At 43.1% G+C, this 15394-nt stretch overlaps 1 protein-coding gene and 1 long non-coding RNA gene across 6 annotated transcripts in view; one reads left to right on the top strand and one right to left on the bottom strand.

The window, feature by feature from the left end:
* The window catches only part of HECW2 (HECT, C2 and WW domain containing E3 ubiquitin protein ligase 2), a 224044-nt gene that overhangs the window by 180765 nt on the left and 27885 nt on the right, over positions 1-15394 (top strand). For all 4 annotated transcript variants that reach the window (XM_045078498.1, XM_045078497.1, XM_045078499.1 and 1 more), the window contains 2 exons: positions 3806-3926; positions 5576-5689. In XM_045078498.1, the coding sequence (XP_044934433.1) occupies positions 3806-3926; positions 5576-5689 (235 nt within the window). The remainder of the gene's footprint in view (positions 1-3805; positions 3927-5575; positions 5690-15394) is intronic.
* On the bottom strand, positions 1310-11376 carry LOC123391639. 2 transcript variants are annotated; one of them, XR_006606328.1, is made up of 5 exons: positions 10892-11376; positions 9353-9434; positions 4659-4856; positions 3945-4133; positions 1310-3036 (listed from the first exon to the last, which is right to left on the bottom strand). It is a non-coding gene; the product is annotated as an uncharacterized LOC123391639 (long non-coding RNA). The 2 variants fall into 2 exon arrangements; XR_006606329.1 differs by having other exon boundaries at positions 4659-4853.

Below are 15394 nucleotides of genomic sequence, written 5' to 3'. Positions count from 1 at the left end.
TTTTTTATAAAAGATTTTATTTATTTGATAGAGATCACAGGTAGGCAGAGAGGCAGGCAGAGAGAGAGAGAGGAAGGGAAGCAGGCTCCCTGCTGAGCAAAGAGCCTGATCCAGGGCTTGATCCCAGGACCCTGAGATCACGACCCAAGCTGAAGGCAGAGGCTTAACCCACTGAGCCACCCAGGCGCCCCTGACTTCCTTTTTTTAAAACCATAAGGTTACTCTCTCTATAGCAGTATCCTAAAACTTTACTTTTAGTTAGGGTTCCCATACAGTGCTATTAGTTCAATCTTCCAAGGTCATTTTTTATTTCTAAAGTGGAAGTAACAGCATTCTTGCCCTGGAATTTCTTGGCAGGGCACCCGACTTGCATTACGAACTTGACAAGGGCCAACAGCATAATTTATTGTAATTTTTAAACCATGAAGTAATGTGTAAATGATTTTTTTTATAATAGAACTATTAGCAAAAGAATTTTTGCATCTAACAATTTCTGTCTCCAGAGTTTCTGTAATTGGATCTCTTCTGTAATTGAACCTAGAGCATAAATGGAGTCAGAGCTAGTTTATATTAGGTGTCCATATTGATAATGATGGAATGAATTGTGGCATTTCCCACATCCTTTTAAGCATCTCAAATAATACAGCAATGGTACATGTGCTTTTTTTTAAGCAATCAACTTTAGAGTCCTGAAAGATTTTCATTCAGTCTTTTGTTTTTCTTTTTTCTCTTCCCTATTAATAATCACCCTCTTGAAAGCTCACTCATGACGGTGGCTTTCTGAGCTATCTAGGTTTACTAGCTTACAGGTTTCTCAGGCTGCAGGACCAACAGCCTGAATCTGCCACACTTGAGTGACCCTGTGCTATGCTGCCCTGTCCCTTAGCTGTCCAAGAGTGAGATCACGATCCTTCATGTTGCAAATGATGCCTTTCAAATACAGGGGAAGCATTGCCTCTGTGTCGGTCTCTGGATGTTCTCCAGATGTTTCATTGGTTACATTTGCTCTTCCTGTAGGGGGTGACGGTTCTCAACCTTGACTGCATATTGGATTCATCTGGAGAGCTGCGTAAAACTCTTATGCCTGCGTCCCGCCCCACAGATTCTGATGTAATGTGTCTTGGGTGTGACCTGAACATTGGGATTTTTTAGAGCTTCTTAAGTCAGTGAGGATTGAGAACCCACTGCGTAAGAGGGTTCTGTATCCTAGAGCTTTTAAGGTCAAGTTTATTTGTTTCCATTATGACGTAGATCTTAGATCTTTGGGTAAAAGATTCATAAACATGCAGACAGTTCTCTAGACGTATCATTGATTGGTAGCTGATTTTATTAAAATCCATTCTTAATACCCCAACACATTTCCCCATGTCTTTAGTCATCACCTCTCTGCAGATAATGTCAGAAACAGCTAACTCACAAAGCATCCTGCTGCCCGAACTCGTTCAGTGCACAGATGTGGTCCTCATCTCTCACCGGAACCCCAGGACTGTGTTTTCAAGTGCCGGGGAAGGAGATCCACCTGAATGGCTCTCGTCCCCAGCACAGTCTGTAGAAAGCTTCACGTGCCCCGTCCACCAGCCTGTCCCACACTGCTCATAGGGTCCCATAGACCCGGCTCAGGTCCCAGCGCCCACGCACCGGCACGTGATGTCAGTTTCCTTAGTCACCGAGTGGCGGTGCCGGCGAGGAGCATCGTGCCGGTTTCGTAGGGTTCCCAGGATCCTGTCTGGAAAGCGCATGACTCTGTGCGCACCGCAGGCGCTTCACAAATGACAGCGGCTGCTGCTGTCTAAAGCTCGATGCTGCTGTCAGAGCTCCCCATGTCTCTTCCCTACTTACGATCTGTTGGCAGCTCTTATTTCATGTTGTGTGCGCTTCTCCGAGTCACCGCAGTCCCCTCAGGACTCCCGGCCAGGTCGCCCCCCGCAAAACGCCTCCTCTCCTTCCCGCCCTGAATCCACCCAACACACGCTGAAAACCCCTGCTTTAAAAAACACCGTGGGTTTGTAACTGCCTCGCTCAGGATCCTCTAACGTCTTCCCACGGCTCACCGCCCCATACTCAAACTCCTTAGCTGGGTTTTTTAAAATTCTTCACATAATTTGGCTCCAACCCTCTGAGGAAACTTCCCAGTGACTCCGCAGCACTCCCCTGTGCTCTGGGTCAGTCTCCTCGGGGGCCTTCCAGACAAGCCTGCAGGGCTTCTCCCAGCCTGCACTGCCCTGCCCCGTGTAAGATGCAGATCCTCCTCTGTTTACAAGGCCTGGCCCCCATAAAGCCCTCTCCTTGGGGCCTTTTCCATCTTGATCTCTACTTATCCTCATTTGCCATGACTTTTCTGGAACACTGATCCCAAATGCAAAGACCGAGGGGGGCCAAGCCATCGGTATCATTGAGTGGTTGTGGCACATACTTCATTTAATGGAACAGCTGCCCAATGTGGCCCTAAGGAAAGTGCAGGCCAGCTGTTGCAAGAGCTCCCATGAGATCTTCAAGAGAAAATCTGTTTTGTTTTTACTTGAAATCTCCTAATTTTTAAATGTTGGAATTTAATTTAAAATCTTTAAAAACAATTGTATGCCAAGCAAAATAGGTCATCAGGGCTGGGTACAGCCCAAGTCTATGTGGTTTTGTCCCCTGTGCTTTATAGTTAGTTCACCTCCTAGTTTAGGACTTAATTATCTATCTGATTGTTTGATTTGTTTTATTTCTGTCTTCGCAACCAAAATATCCACTTCAGCAGTCCTGCCTTACTCATTTTGAGCATACGTTGCTGACTCTGACACAGTGTTAGCAATGAACAGTAATCACTTAGTTGACTCATTAAAGAAATATTTAATGAGCTTATGTGGTATGTAATGCACAAGACTTCACAATTTCTGTTTTCCAGTCCCATTCACTGTGTTGCAAAATATTTCATGGCTCTTTCATGTGCAGTGTTTTTGTCATGGCTCTGCGTCTGATTCCCATATTTATCATCCATTTTTTTGTCCCAGTTTGTTGGTTAGTCACCCTGTGGTACAAAGCTAGACTTTTCTGCAGAAAGAGGAACAAACTGTGTTACTTTTACACGTTATTAATGAAACCTACTGTTGGATGACATATGAAACATCTTTAGATTATCTGCGGATGATCCTAGCGCTTGGTACATATTAAAAGTGAACAAATCGCACTAAATCGCACTATTTATTCTTTGTGAAGCCAAAAAGCATGTGAGTCTACAGTTATGCCAGAATTATCTGTTTATATCAAGATTATCCTACCCTACAATCGAAAATGTATGTGATTATAAGTCTGAAATAATTCTTATGTGCATATCTAAGAATCATTTTGTACATTTTGTCCATTTTCACGGGGCAAAGTCTGGAAAGGCACTGTTCTTGGTTTATACACCACATACTTTCACATTGTAACTTCCTATCTAATTGCCGTGATATCATCTCAGCAGCGAGCAGAGGGAGATATTTCACCCTGAACAGTTCCAATTGGACATGAGTCATTCTGTTTGACTCCTATGACTTGGGACTGAAAAGGGAAACATATTTGACACACATGGGCACCATTGTAACTATGCAGACAGGATTGTTGTTCTCAACCAAAATGCCACACAGCAATATGTAAGACTTCGGGTCAGCTCTGCTAGAACCTCCGACGTGGGGAGGTGAAAAGCGAAGCCGCTGAATTAATTGTGTCCTTTCCCTTGTCGCCTGTGGCCTCAGCCCCCGGCAGTATTTTGTCACCGTGATGTGTCGAACAGCGGGACATTGCACAGACCCAGACCTTCTCTTTTTGTGGTTTGCCGCAGGTACTCAGCGTGCCAATGCCCGCGCCCCAGCCCCTTATAAGCGAGACTTTGAAGCCAAACTAAGGAACTTTTACAGGAAGTTAGAGACAAAAGGATATGGACAAGGCCCGGGGAAATTAAAGTAAGTCAAAATACAGACCTCAGGGCTGGGTGACGGTGAGGAGATGGCATGCGGTCGGGAACGTCGAACGGATTGTAATTTGGGATCACAGCCTTTGTTTTAGCCGCTGTAATTACTGTGGCATGTGGCAGTTACAGGCTCATCTATGACAGAGTTCTGGAATTAAGCACCATTCAGCTTAAGGTTTTAAAACAAACACCATGTTCCCTGTAAAAATATAGGCAAAATAAAAAGCTAATTTGTTTCTCCTGAAAAGTGCCTCTCTGTTCACTTACAGTGTTATTTGTTAGATAAAACGCTGGCACGGTGTCCTCTACGGCGCAGCACTGTCTCCTGACCTGACCTGAGTGTGGGAACACTGCTCAGCTCTGTTTTATTCCGTGGAATAAGCTTCACTTGTCCAAAGAACTATGTCATGACTGTTGTTTCTGCCTTTCTTTCCCCAACTTGAACGAGGAAATTTAAACATCGTCCTGTTATCTGGCCTAGAATTGTTTTCATTCCCTACTTCCCTCTCCTTCCTCTATCCCTTTATTCTACCCCTGCCTCATGTGCCCACTAGAGATCCCTGTGCCCCCGGAGAGAGGTCAGGGGAGGAAGGGTCTCCACAGCCACACTGCCATGACGCCAGGGGTCTGCGAAGAGGTCCAGGGGTGGTCTCACGGCTCCCCAGTCAGGGCTCCCCCGCAGAGTGGTTGGCTCAGGTGTATTCTCAGGTCCCGGTTTCCTTACCCTTCAACACACGTCGGCCTGCCCAAGCACCCGCCTCTGCGAGCTTTGCCTGTCTCACCCTTCACTTAAGAAGGTCTGGAGGGGCGCCTGGGTGGCTCAGTCGGTTAAACATCTGACTCTTCATTTCAGCTCAGGCCTTGATCTCAGGGTCATGAGTCCAAACCCCACACTGAACTCCATGCCTAGGCAGAAAGACTTCTTAAAAACAAACAAAAAAGGAGATCAGAAGCTCAGCTTTCCTTGTGTCCAGCCTCCCTATATTTCCCTTTCCATGACTATTTGCACTGAAGGCAAATTTTAGCCACTTCAGGATGACTTTCATTATGATCATCACAAGTGGATTAATGGGCCACAAGTATCATTCATTTGTAGCTGTCACTTGGGGAATCTCAGATTCACTTAATTTAAAAATTAAATTAAGCACAGGCATAAACCTGACAGCCTTGGAGAACATGGGGAGGTTTGGTTTGTTGTTTTTCCTTTTTTTTCTCTCTCCTGGTGCACAGTCATCTCTATGCATACTTAGTAATTGAATTCCTTGTCTAGGTGCCTTCGTGCTTAAAACATGACCTCATCGGGTTGTCCTTCCTTAGTAAACAAAAGTTTTGTGTTTGTATTGTTTTAAAATCGTCTTCCTTCGGGGATAAATTCTTTTGACCATTCAGAAAGAGCTGGGGACTTGTTTTTATATGTCGTAGGTGGGGTGCTTTGCTCACCAACAATTCACTTAAGGTAATTTTTGCTTCTGCTGTTAAGAGTTCAAGACAAATATGCATTATTGCAGCCAGAAGTGTATTAAGTCGCTCCCCTTTCCCCCGGTTAACCATGGTAAATGAGAAGGGGATCAAAACTGCCCAGTTCTAGAAAGATAAGGATTAGGAAATAATCTGTTTTTCACATTGTCTTTTTATGGACAGGTTAATTATCAGAAGAGATCACTTACTGGAAGATGCTTTTAATCAGATCATGGGCTACTCCAGAAAAGACTTGCAGAGAAATAAGCTGTACGTCACATTTGTCGGGGAGGAAGGGTGAGTAGAACAGAGGAGCGGCATGTGGAGCTCGGGCTGGGCTGCGGAGGCCTGTGTCACCACATGGTCATGGTCGCTGCGGCTGCCTGACACAGGAAACCATGCTGGCAGGAAATGCCATTCTCAGACGCATAAACCTCTCAACTTTTTTTTTTCTTTTCTTTCTTTCTTTTTTCTTTTCCTTTCTTTTTTTAATGGCTTTCTCTGTTTTTTAAATCATTTGACAGAGAAATTATTTGGTAAATACTCATAACTATAGCTCATTTTTGAGAGCAGAAGTTTGGTTAGGTTTCTTCTCTCTACATCTCCTTCTTAAAGGGGAAAAAGTGGGGCATTGAGGGAAAAAACAAGGGTTGAATTCTAATGTCTGTGATGGTTTTATCTGTGCTGGGTGTGAGTAGAACAGCCTTCACCTGTTAAATAAGCTCCGTATTGGAATCAAGCTAGAATCCTGCTCTGCTACCAGGAAGCTTCTACAGCAGTAATTCCTGGGCCTCGGTTCTTATTTCTCTGTTGCCAGCTTTTCTCTTTTTTTGGTGGGGGACAGCAACATGCCTACCAAAATAACAGCCCGCCCTAGACCAGCATCTCTGGCTTTCTGCGAGTCTTCCATGAGTGCACTCGCGGAGATAAGTGTTCAGGAATGAAGGAGCGAAGAATCCTGCACGCTTTTTACTGCATCGGAATAAACACAGCCATTCTCCTATAACTCTCGGGAAGGTGACAGCTCTCCTCTTGTCCAGACCCCTCCTCCTTGCTCATTTCAGATCTGAGTTTCGAGTCTCAGCACCTCCTTCGTAACCCAGCCATCAGTACAGCAAATTTAAAAAGTTCTACATGATGGCCTGAACTCTGGTTGTCTTATTGACTCTTAATTTGGATCATTTTAAAGCTACCGTTCTCGGTCCTGCCTTGGAATGAAGTATATTAGATTATAGACTCTTAGGACTAACATCCAACAAATGCAGCCATTCAGCATATGGTTACTTTGAAGGCTCCCAAGTAAAAGTAATTTGCAGGTGCTAATGGAACTAGATAGCAGTAAAATCAGGACTCTTTCACCCGGGACTCTTGGGCCAGCACTGGATAGAGGTAAAACTGTTGAACTCTGGTCTTTCAGAACTTTTTCCTACCCAAGGATCTTGAATATTCCAGCGGACTGATAACCCCTGCTCTTGTCACATATTCTGTGTATAATGTCCCAGCTGGGCTTAGCTGAAAGTAGAATGTTATATGGGAAAACAGTACTGGGTGACAGAATTGGACAGAAGCTTACCTGAGACTTGTTTTGGTTAGTGAAGGGCCGCAGTGGGCTTCTAGCTTATGCTAGCTTATGCTACTGATGCAGGTGTACAACTGAAAATGAAGGCAGGTGTTTTAAGCCAAGTCATAGGTGTGCGTGGAATTCCAGACATTTGCTTACGTAACCAGTCTCATTTGGGTGGGAATACTTTTCCTCCCCCAGAGCTCCAGCTGCTCTCCTTCTGTTTTGGACCATAGTTTGTTGAGATCTTAGAGACGTAAGCAAGAGTCTTTGGAAGCCCTGGTACTTAAGTTTGAATAGAGCAGATGCTTATCATGCTCGATCATCCTAAAGTAGTCGCCCTGTGATCTGGACTGATGGCATCTGTTCCTAGACTGAGTATGGCTTGATACCTCTATCTGCTTGCCACCAATGTCCAGATGTTGCCTGTTTCCATCACCCGTCTCCTAGCTGTAACCCCAGAGGGAAAACAAGAGGGGGGCGCTTTGAATTTTGACCTCAGCCATACAGAACAGCCATAATCAAGCCCCTCTGCGTAAGGCCCTTTGAAGCTGGAGTAATAGGGTCACGTGATTTCTGGTCTCATGGCTTTATCTTGTCGATATTGTACCTAGAGATTATTAGATTAGACTACACTTTGCTACTAAGGCATTGAGAATACATAATGCTGTTTTGAAAGAATAAAATAGCACTCTTGCTGAAAAATGGAAACCTCAAAATAATATAAAATTAAGAAGTTATTTTAGACTTTGCCACCTTCTCAAACACATTGATTCCATTGCATTAAAATTAAGGATAATGTCATTTCTTTCTGGATTGTAATAAATAGCCAAAGTGAAAATCAACTTGCATTTTTCCATGGACCTATAAATGTGGAGTTGGGAGTTTTCTGTCACTTTCCCCTCATTAATTTTAATGCTCATGAAATGTGTCCCTTTGTAAGTTCTTCATGTCTAGTCCTAGTAATGGGTATTTAAAATATATACACCCAGTGACTAGATCTTGGTTTGTAATATCATTCTTCAATAAAAGGAACTAGGACTCCTTGGGGAAATGACTGATTCTAGGATGGAACAGGAAATATACGAGATGGGGCTTGAAGTGTCTTATGGTGTCAGAAAATAAAGAAGTGCTCAAAATTTCCACAATGATGAGGCTATGTCAGAGGGACTCAAGAGCCGATGGAAAGGTCTCCTAACTGTCTGAGCAAGAAAATGATTAAAGTAAGTTTGGATTATAATTATAACCCAAAGTATAAAATAAATATCTGTACTAATATAAATATGTGATTAAGTAAATAAATGAATAAATAAAGAGAAGACCAGTCTTCTGTGCAGGAGATTTCCAAACAATTCAGCATAAATCCTCACTCTGTAATTGTGGGTTGCACATAATATGGCTTTCTTCCGATAGTTCAGTTTGAGAAGGGGGAAAAGAAGCAAGTCCTGAATGGAGACACCTGACTAACTCTCAGCCAGGTGATCAAGGTTAAAGTCAGCAGTGATACATCATGCTAGGGTGTGGGCCCTTCATATGATGTGATGAAAATGGCACTTGGCCTCTAGAGTTTTTGTCCCCCAAACCCATAATATTAGTCTATTCATGAGAAGAACAACAGGTAAATCCAAGTGGAGGGACATCCTCTAAGATAGCTTACTGGTACACCTTCAAACTGTCACAGTCGTCAACAACAAGGATAAGTCTGAGAAACTGGCACAGCCAGCAGAAGCCTAAGGAAACAGGACAATTAAATGTAAACATGGTGCTTTGGGTGTGATCCTGGTACAGAAAAGGGACATTAGGTATAAAATTTAAGGAAATCTAAATGAAGTATGCATTTTAGTTAATACCTTAGTATCTGTTCATTAATTATAACTAATGTACTATATACGATGTAAGATGTTAATAAGAGGGAAACTGGGTATGACATATACAAGAATTCTCCATATTCTTTTTGCAACTTTTCTGTAAATAAAAAACTATTCTAAAATGAAACATTTACTGAAAGAAAGGATATAGTCAGGATTTGGGGGCGATTTAGGAAATGTTTCCCCGAACTTTTCTTATTTCCTTATTGGATAGTGAGTGGCTGCCCCCATTATAATTTTGGGCACGTGTACACTTCCTTCTGCAGTGGAGGTCAGTAGAGTTATATATATAGAGAGAAACAGTTAATTTTGTGAAAAGTCCAAATTCGTAGGGGGAGTGGTGTATCTGTAGAATAGTGTTTTGTGTTGCTGATGTCAAGTTTATTTTCCTCTATGGGGGAATAATACTTTGCAATTCTTATTGGTACTGTCTCAGTGATTATATTCCCTACCTGTCATAATGAGGGTATTTATTTACAATAGAGAAGTTAGGGCATAAAGGAAGGGGATTTATTTTTAAGAAAACTGTACCTGCCCGCACTCCAAGAAAGTATGAACTAGCAGATTCATAGAGACACTTCAGCTCTGCTTTTGGCTGTCTCGTTGCATAGATCTGAAACACACATAAAGATTGTTCTGAAATGGAAGAGGAGAATCAAGAGAAATATGGGAAAATTTATAGTCAGAAATTTACCAGATGACTTACAAATTCCATGTAAGGCAAAATTAATCTCAGAGTAGGGGCTCCTGGGTAGCTCAGTTGGTTAAGCGACTGCCTTCGGCTCAGGTCATGATCCTGGAGTCCCGGGATCGAGTCCCACATCGGGCTCCCAGCTCCAGAGGGAGTCTGCTTCTCCCTCTGACCTTCTCCCCTCTCCTGCTCTCTTTCACTCTCTTTATTTCAAATAAATAAATAAAGTCTTTTTAAAAAATCAATCTCAGATTACTGGTGAAAGATACATTCACTTTTTAGGATATACATAGAGTTGTAGAGCCTATTATTGGAAGTGTATTAGTTGATAAGTAATTATTATTTTTTGCTAAAATAGAGCTTCATGTTATGCTTGGCTTTTTACAAAAAGTAGACAGTTGCTAAGCAAACTACTGTGATTTAATGTGGTCAGAACTTGGCGTTTTGTTCTGGTCATTACATTTTCCACCCAAGTTAATCTGGTTATCTGGCCTTGCACAGTGGGAAGGGTGGCAGGTCAGCAGTGACAGAATGGCTGGAAACTGAGTCATCTCGACAAAATGTGGTGGGAAATTACATGCTGTGGCTGCCTCTCTCTGTTGGGCTTCTGTCTGCCTGGAAATTGCTTCTGTAGGAAGGAGGCCAATAGAGCACTGCATGTTCTCCAGCATACTATTTTCTTCTGAATTAAAAGCTCTAGCAACGAAAGCTCATGTGGGATCAAGACTTAGCTAGGTGGACTGTTGTGTTCTAATAAGGTGTCTTGGGCCATTAACTTCTCCGTACCCCAAGCAGGGAGGACATAAGGGCCTGGATAAGGAAAGGATGTTTACACCGTGACTGCCTCGCCTCTTTGTTCCCTCCACGGCCAAATCTGTACAAGGCACCTTTCTTTAAGAAAGAGTGAGTTCCTTATATGTAAGGTGCCATCTATTGGCATCGGTCGTCTGTCTCGCAAAACCACACTTTGACGAGGGAGGGGATGGGTGCCGTCGCCTCCCCCTCTGTTCTTAAACAGATGAGCTCCTTCTGTGATATTTCTCCTGAGACACCAATCAAAGTCACGAGGAGGATGAGATCTGGAACAGTCTGCCTGCATCTCCGCTATGAAATAACCAGCAGCTCTTACATAGGACTGGTCTCATCCTTGCTAGAAGTTGTTTGGGGTCCTGAGTTTGACCATTTATTCCTCAAAATTCTGTAAAGCTGCAAGTGAAACCTTATGGTCCTGCTTGTTTTCTTCCAAAAAGAGATCTTTGCAGGCTAACCTCAGTAACCCAAACCTCGCCGAAGGGCGCTACCGTATCCAGACTTTGGCTTGACATCAGCAGGTAACACTTTGTTTGTCATATTAATTGCTTGCAAAATCCCTTACTCACCCAGCAGGCCTCCTTAAGTGGCTCAGGAACTCGGCCTTGCTGCTATAAATGTCTGACACTGAATCAGAAGATGAGTCGGTAGGCCTCATGTGCCTGAACCAGCTATTAAGAAAGCAAAGCGTTTTCTCTCTCCCAGAAAATTTATAGGAAACGATGGTGTGACTTCCCAGCGCCTTCCTCTTCTTTCCTTCAGTGACTGACTTGCGTTGGAATACTTTGCTTTCAGTGATGTTTAGTTGAAAATGCAGAACAGGAGGCTACAGCGAAAAAATCACTTTAACAAGTATTGGATACCACTGACTGCTTGGGTGCTGGCGGCCCAGCAACGAGATGGTCGCTTAAAATGCTTTATCAGCATTTCATGGGCTCAGAACTCCACTGCCACCCTAAAGACATCTGTGCTTATTCCGAAATGCCCTCAGATGCAGCTGTGGTGTGGCTACACACCCGTTGTCTGGAGTTTCTGTACTTCCGGGCCAAGCCTTTGGCTCTGGAACCAACCAAACTGGCCAAACAGGAATGTAGCATACGATCCCGTGATCTGAGACATATTAACTATTTATGTGGAAGAGGTTCCTGAGACACGGTTACAGGGAGCACATGCACGAGGTGCCCTACCAGGACATGCCTTCCTGAAGTGGGCGGACATATGTAATTTGTAACCCACGACCCGGTCTGAGATATGCATAAGCTTTGAATTATAATCAGATCAGACTTTAAAAACAGTCTTGGCTTTACACTGGCTCTGTCAGTGCTGCTAGAGTTAAAAAAAAAAAAAAGCAGATAAAAACCTGAGCTGTTAGAGAAGATCCATTTTCCTCCTTGAGGAACTATTATTAACTTTGTTCTCTCTTGGGGGGAAAAGGGGTTTTATTTTTCAGTTTAAGACTTCAGGGAACATTCATCTTATCTTCAGCAGAATCAGCTCTTACCATAAAGAACAAATCAGTGAGATCCATCTTTGTTGGTTTAACAACTGTATTATTAGAAGATAGGAGCCCTGGAAAGGACCAGACCAGGCTTTCTAGGTGTAGCTCACGGAGTGAATCCTGACACTTGTGCAAACTGAGCTGTCTTTCAGGGATTGGCATGACCTATTAGTGTCACTGAATCAGTACAGCCCCTGAAGGTGAGCTTGGGCAAAATTATTCTCTCTGCTAGATGTCGAATAACAATGTAAATTATGTTGATTTTCTTTAGAGAGCATCAGAGCTCCACTTACAGATTCAGCAGCAGATACTGAGCCCCTGTGGTGTGTCAGGCTTAAGTACTTGGGATACAGGAGGCGCTTGGATGGCTCAGTCCATTAAGCATCTCCCTTCAGCTGAGGTCTTGATCCTGGAGTCCTGGGATCAAGCTTCTTGGGCTCCCTGCTCTGCGGGGGGAGCCTGCTTCTGCACTCCCCCTGCCTGTACTTTCTCCCTCTCTCTTTCTCTCTCTCAAGTAAATAAATAAAATCTTTAAAAAAATAAAATAAAATAAAGTACTTGGGATACAGAAATGAGAAAGACACAGCCCCTGCCCTCAGTATGGTTACAGCCTAGATGTGCCAATAGGGGAGGCAGACGCCTAAACGGATTATTATAACACACTCTGATAAGAGCAGTATTATGAAAACACTGAGAATTGAAGCTCAGAGAAAACCTGCTATTTCAAACTGAATGCCACAGTTTAATTTTAAGCAGCTAAAGACTCATTTACTTATATCTGTTGTTCTTTATAAGAAAACTGACTCATAAAACTGGCCCGTGTTTCAGCTGTCTGTGACCCTTATCTGTCACGTGCCTTGATGGTATCTGAAAACCCCTGCAGGCCGGGGACCACTGTGGACCAGAGTTCGTTCACAGGCTCATGCTTAGTAGTTGGACCATTCTTAAGGTTGCATATATCCTAGGATATCGTAGTCATTGTATTGCCTGAAGGGGTCTTCACTATAGAGGAGGGTTTATAGGAAGCCAGGTATTTTAATAAAATAGCATTTTCCCTCTACTTTCTTCTATCCTACTTTGGCAAACTTTTTCAGTGAAGGACCAGATAGGAAATGTTTTAGACTTTGCAGGCCATACATTTCCTGTTCTACTTCCTCAGTTGTGCCACTAGAGTAGCAGAGTTGCCAAGGACAACATGTCAACAATGGGCATGGCTGCATTTCAATTAAACTTTATTTACAAAGCCAGGGGATGGGCCACATTTGGCCCACAGGCCATAGTTTGCTGACCCCTGCTTCATAAGCAGCATTTTTATCAGTCTTGGTGACATTTAAAGTGTACTGACCAGTAGGCTGTAAGGAGTAATGAGCAGTAAACGTGGGGTCAGGAGACCTGTGTTAAGCCCTAGAGTCTCCGTGGCAGCTTTCCTTTGATCCAAGTCTGTGATTTCCTTCAGCCTCAGTCTTCAGTAAAATGAGGTGATGGACAAAATGACTTCCAAGATGCCTTTAACTGGCATTCTCTATTTCTGGAAAGACAGGAGTCTGCTGATGAAATTCACCATTAATAGGAAATTTAGAGAGATGTTTTGCATCCTCAGGAATCTGGGTAGACTGGAACATGGTAACGTTTCACAAAGTGAAACTCAGTCGAAAGAATTCTGGTCTAGTACTTAGGTTCCGAGAAGATACAGACCTGCAGTCAGGACGGGAGTGTCTTGGGCAAAGGGGCACAAGTGAGAGGTTTGGGCTGATGACTGGCTCGTGAATCGACAAAGTGGCTGCCCCGCAAGGCAAGGTAGCTTTAAGCTGCCGTAGCAGAGAAGCGTGCCCAGCAAGAGAAGGTAAGGGCTCCTTCTCAGCTCCGTGCTGACAAGACTGAACCTAGTGTTGTGATCAGTATTAGACACCACCCTTGAGATCAGACTTTCCCACCCTGGAGAGTGTCCCGAACAGAGGACCAAGATGGCAAGGGAATTCCCTGCCCTTCTTGAGAGGAGACTGAAAGACATGGCAGGTTCAGGAGTGGGGGAGGGTGCAGAGACCAGAGATATCAAAATGGCTAAACTTTGAGTTCCTATAGAAAATTACTTTTCAAAAAAACTTTGTCTTTACATCTCGGTTAGTACTCAAACTATAGTAGGCACTCAAGTATTTGTGGAAAGAACACCTCTAAGTATGTGAAGAACATTCAAGTGGAAGAAACATTCTACTTGATCTTCATGGCGTCAGTGGCCCGAAGTAGGACTGTGGGAGGAAGCCCGATGTGGGTCTCAATCCTAGGACCCTGAGATCATGACCCGAGCAGAAGGCAGAGGCTTAACCCACTGAGCCACCCCAGGTGCCCCTCTAAGTAAATGTTATTTAGACCTATAAACTAAGACCTATAAAAGCCATTTCATTTTTCTTACTAGTAGCCCATCTCAGTCTTCACCTCTAATAAGGCAATTTTTCTCTATTACGCAGTCCCTTCACTGGACAAGACTCAGATGATTTTTCTTTCTTTTTCATTAAAAAAAATATATATGCAGTAATGCCCCTAGAGAAAATTCCATAAGAGAAAAAAAATACAGTGAACAAAAGAAGTCTTGTAAAATCCCACCACCCAGCTTCCCATTGCTTTTGTCCCCTCCAGCATTCCCTCCTGTCTTTGAACGCTGCGTCGGCTCGCCATCAGGGAATAGATGTACTTTGTCTTCTTCACTTGAAATGTAGCATATCAAATCGCTTTATTGCAGACTCCTCTTGGCTGCATGTTTCCTCTCAGCATTGTTGGCCACTTGTCATTCCTCAAAGCTAACACAACCGTTTCTCATACTTCACTTTGACCCTGATGTCTTTGTGAGTTAAATGGAATTTACACTGTAGTTCAGGTGCTAGAGTTTCAGCCTCTTCTCCAAATGCCTTCCTTTAGGAAGTTTTAGACACCCTCATTTTACTTGTCTATAATTTTCCTTGGTGTTTTATAATTTAAAGTTTTTGCTTGAACCCTATCATTCTTTTTTTTCTTTTTTTTTTTTTTTTTTGCCTCTGATCTTCCTAGGGGGTCTTGTATCTGTACTATTCTCTTACCAATTCACAAATGTCTCTTTCTTCCCCCATTTCAGAATGTTTCAGAAATCCATAAGAACTCCATGTCCCATGGATGTAGGTAGCTGATACTCTCTGTATTTAAAGGAATACTTTAAATAAATAAAGGATTCCTAATGTACTCCTATCTCCCATTACCTCGTTCCAGACATTGAAAATATGTACCTTTTTTATATGTATATACATATAAGCAAATGAGTGTCATATTGCCTGTTCATTATCTGTGTGTAGCTTTAGTTTTTGGGTATGCTTCACAGAAATGTCCATTTCACTATTCTAGGTCAAGACATGGATGAGATCAGGACTCAAGATAATTCACTTTATTTTGGATTGGATAGTCCAGATATGTGGGCAATTAGAGTTGTAATGAGTGTTCTATAGAAAGTGAGCTCTGGGGGTCCCTTGGTGGCTCAGTTGGTTAAGTGTCCAACTCTTTGATTTCAACTCAGGTTGTGATCTCAGATCAAACCCTGCTGCGCAGTCTG

The sequence above is a fragment of the Mustela putorius genome, unplaced genomic scaffold, assembly GCF_011764305.1.
Source record: "Mustela putorius furo isolate JIRA1106 unplaced genomic scaffold, ASM1176430v1.1 tig00000275_pilon_pilon_pilon, whole genome shotgun sequence".
Taxonomy (NCBI): Eukaryota; Metazoa; Chordata; class Mammalia; order Carnivora; family Mustelidae; genus Mustela; species Mustela putorius.
This window is presented reverse-complemented; position numbering and strand designations above follow the sequence as displayed.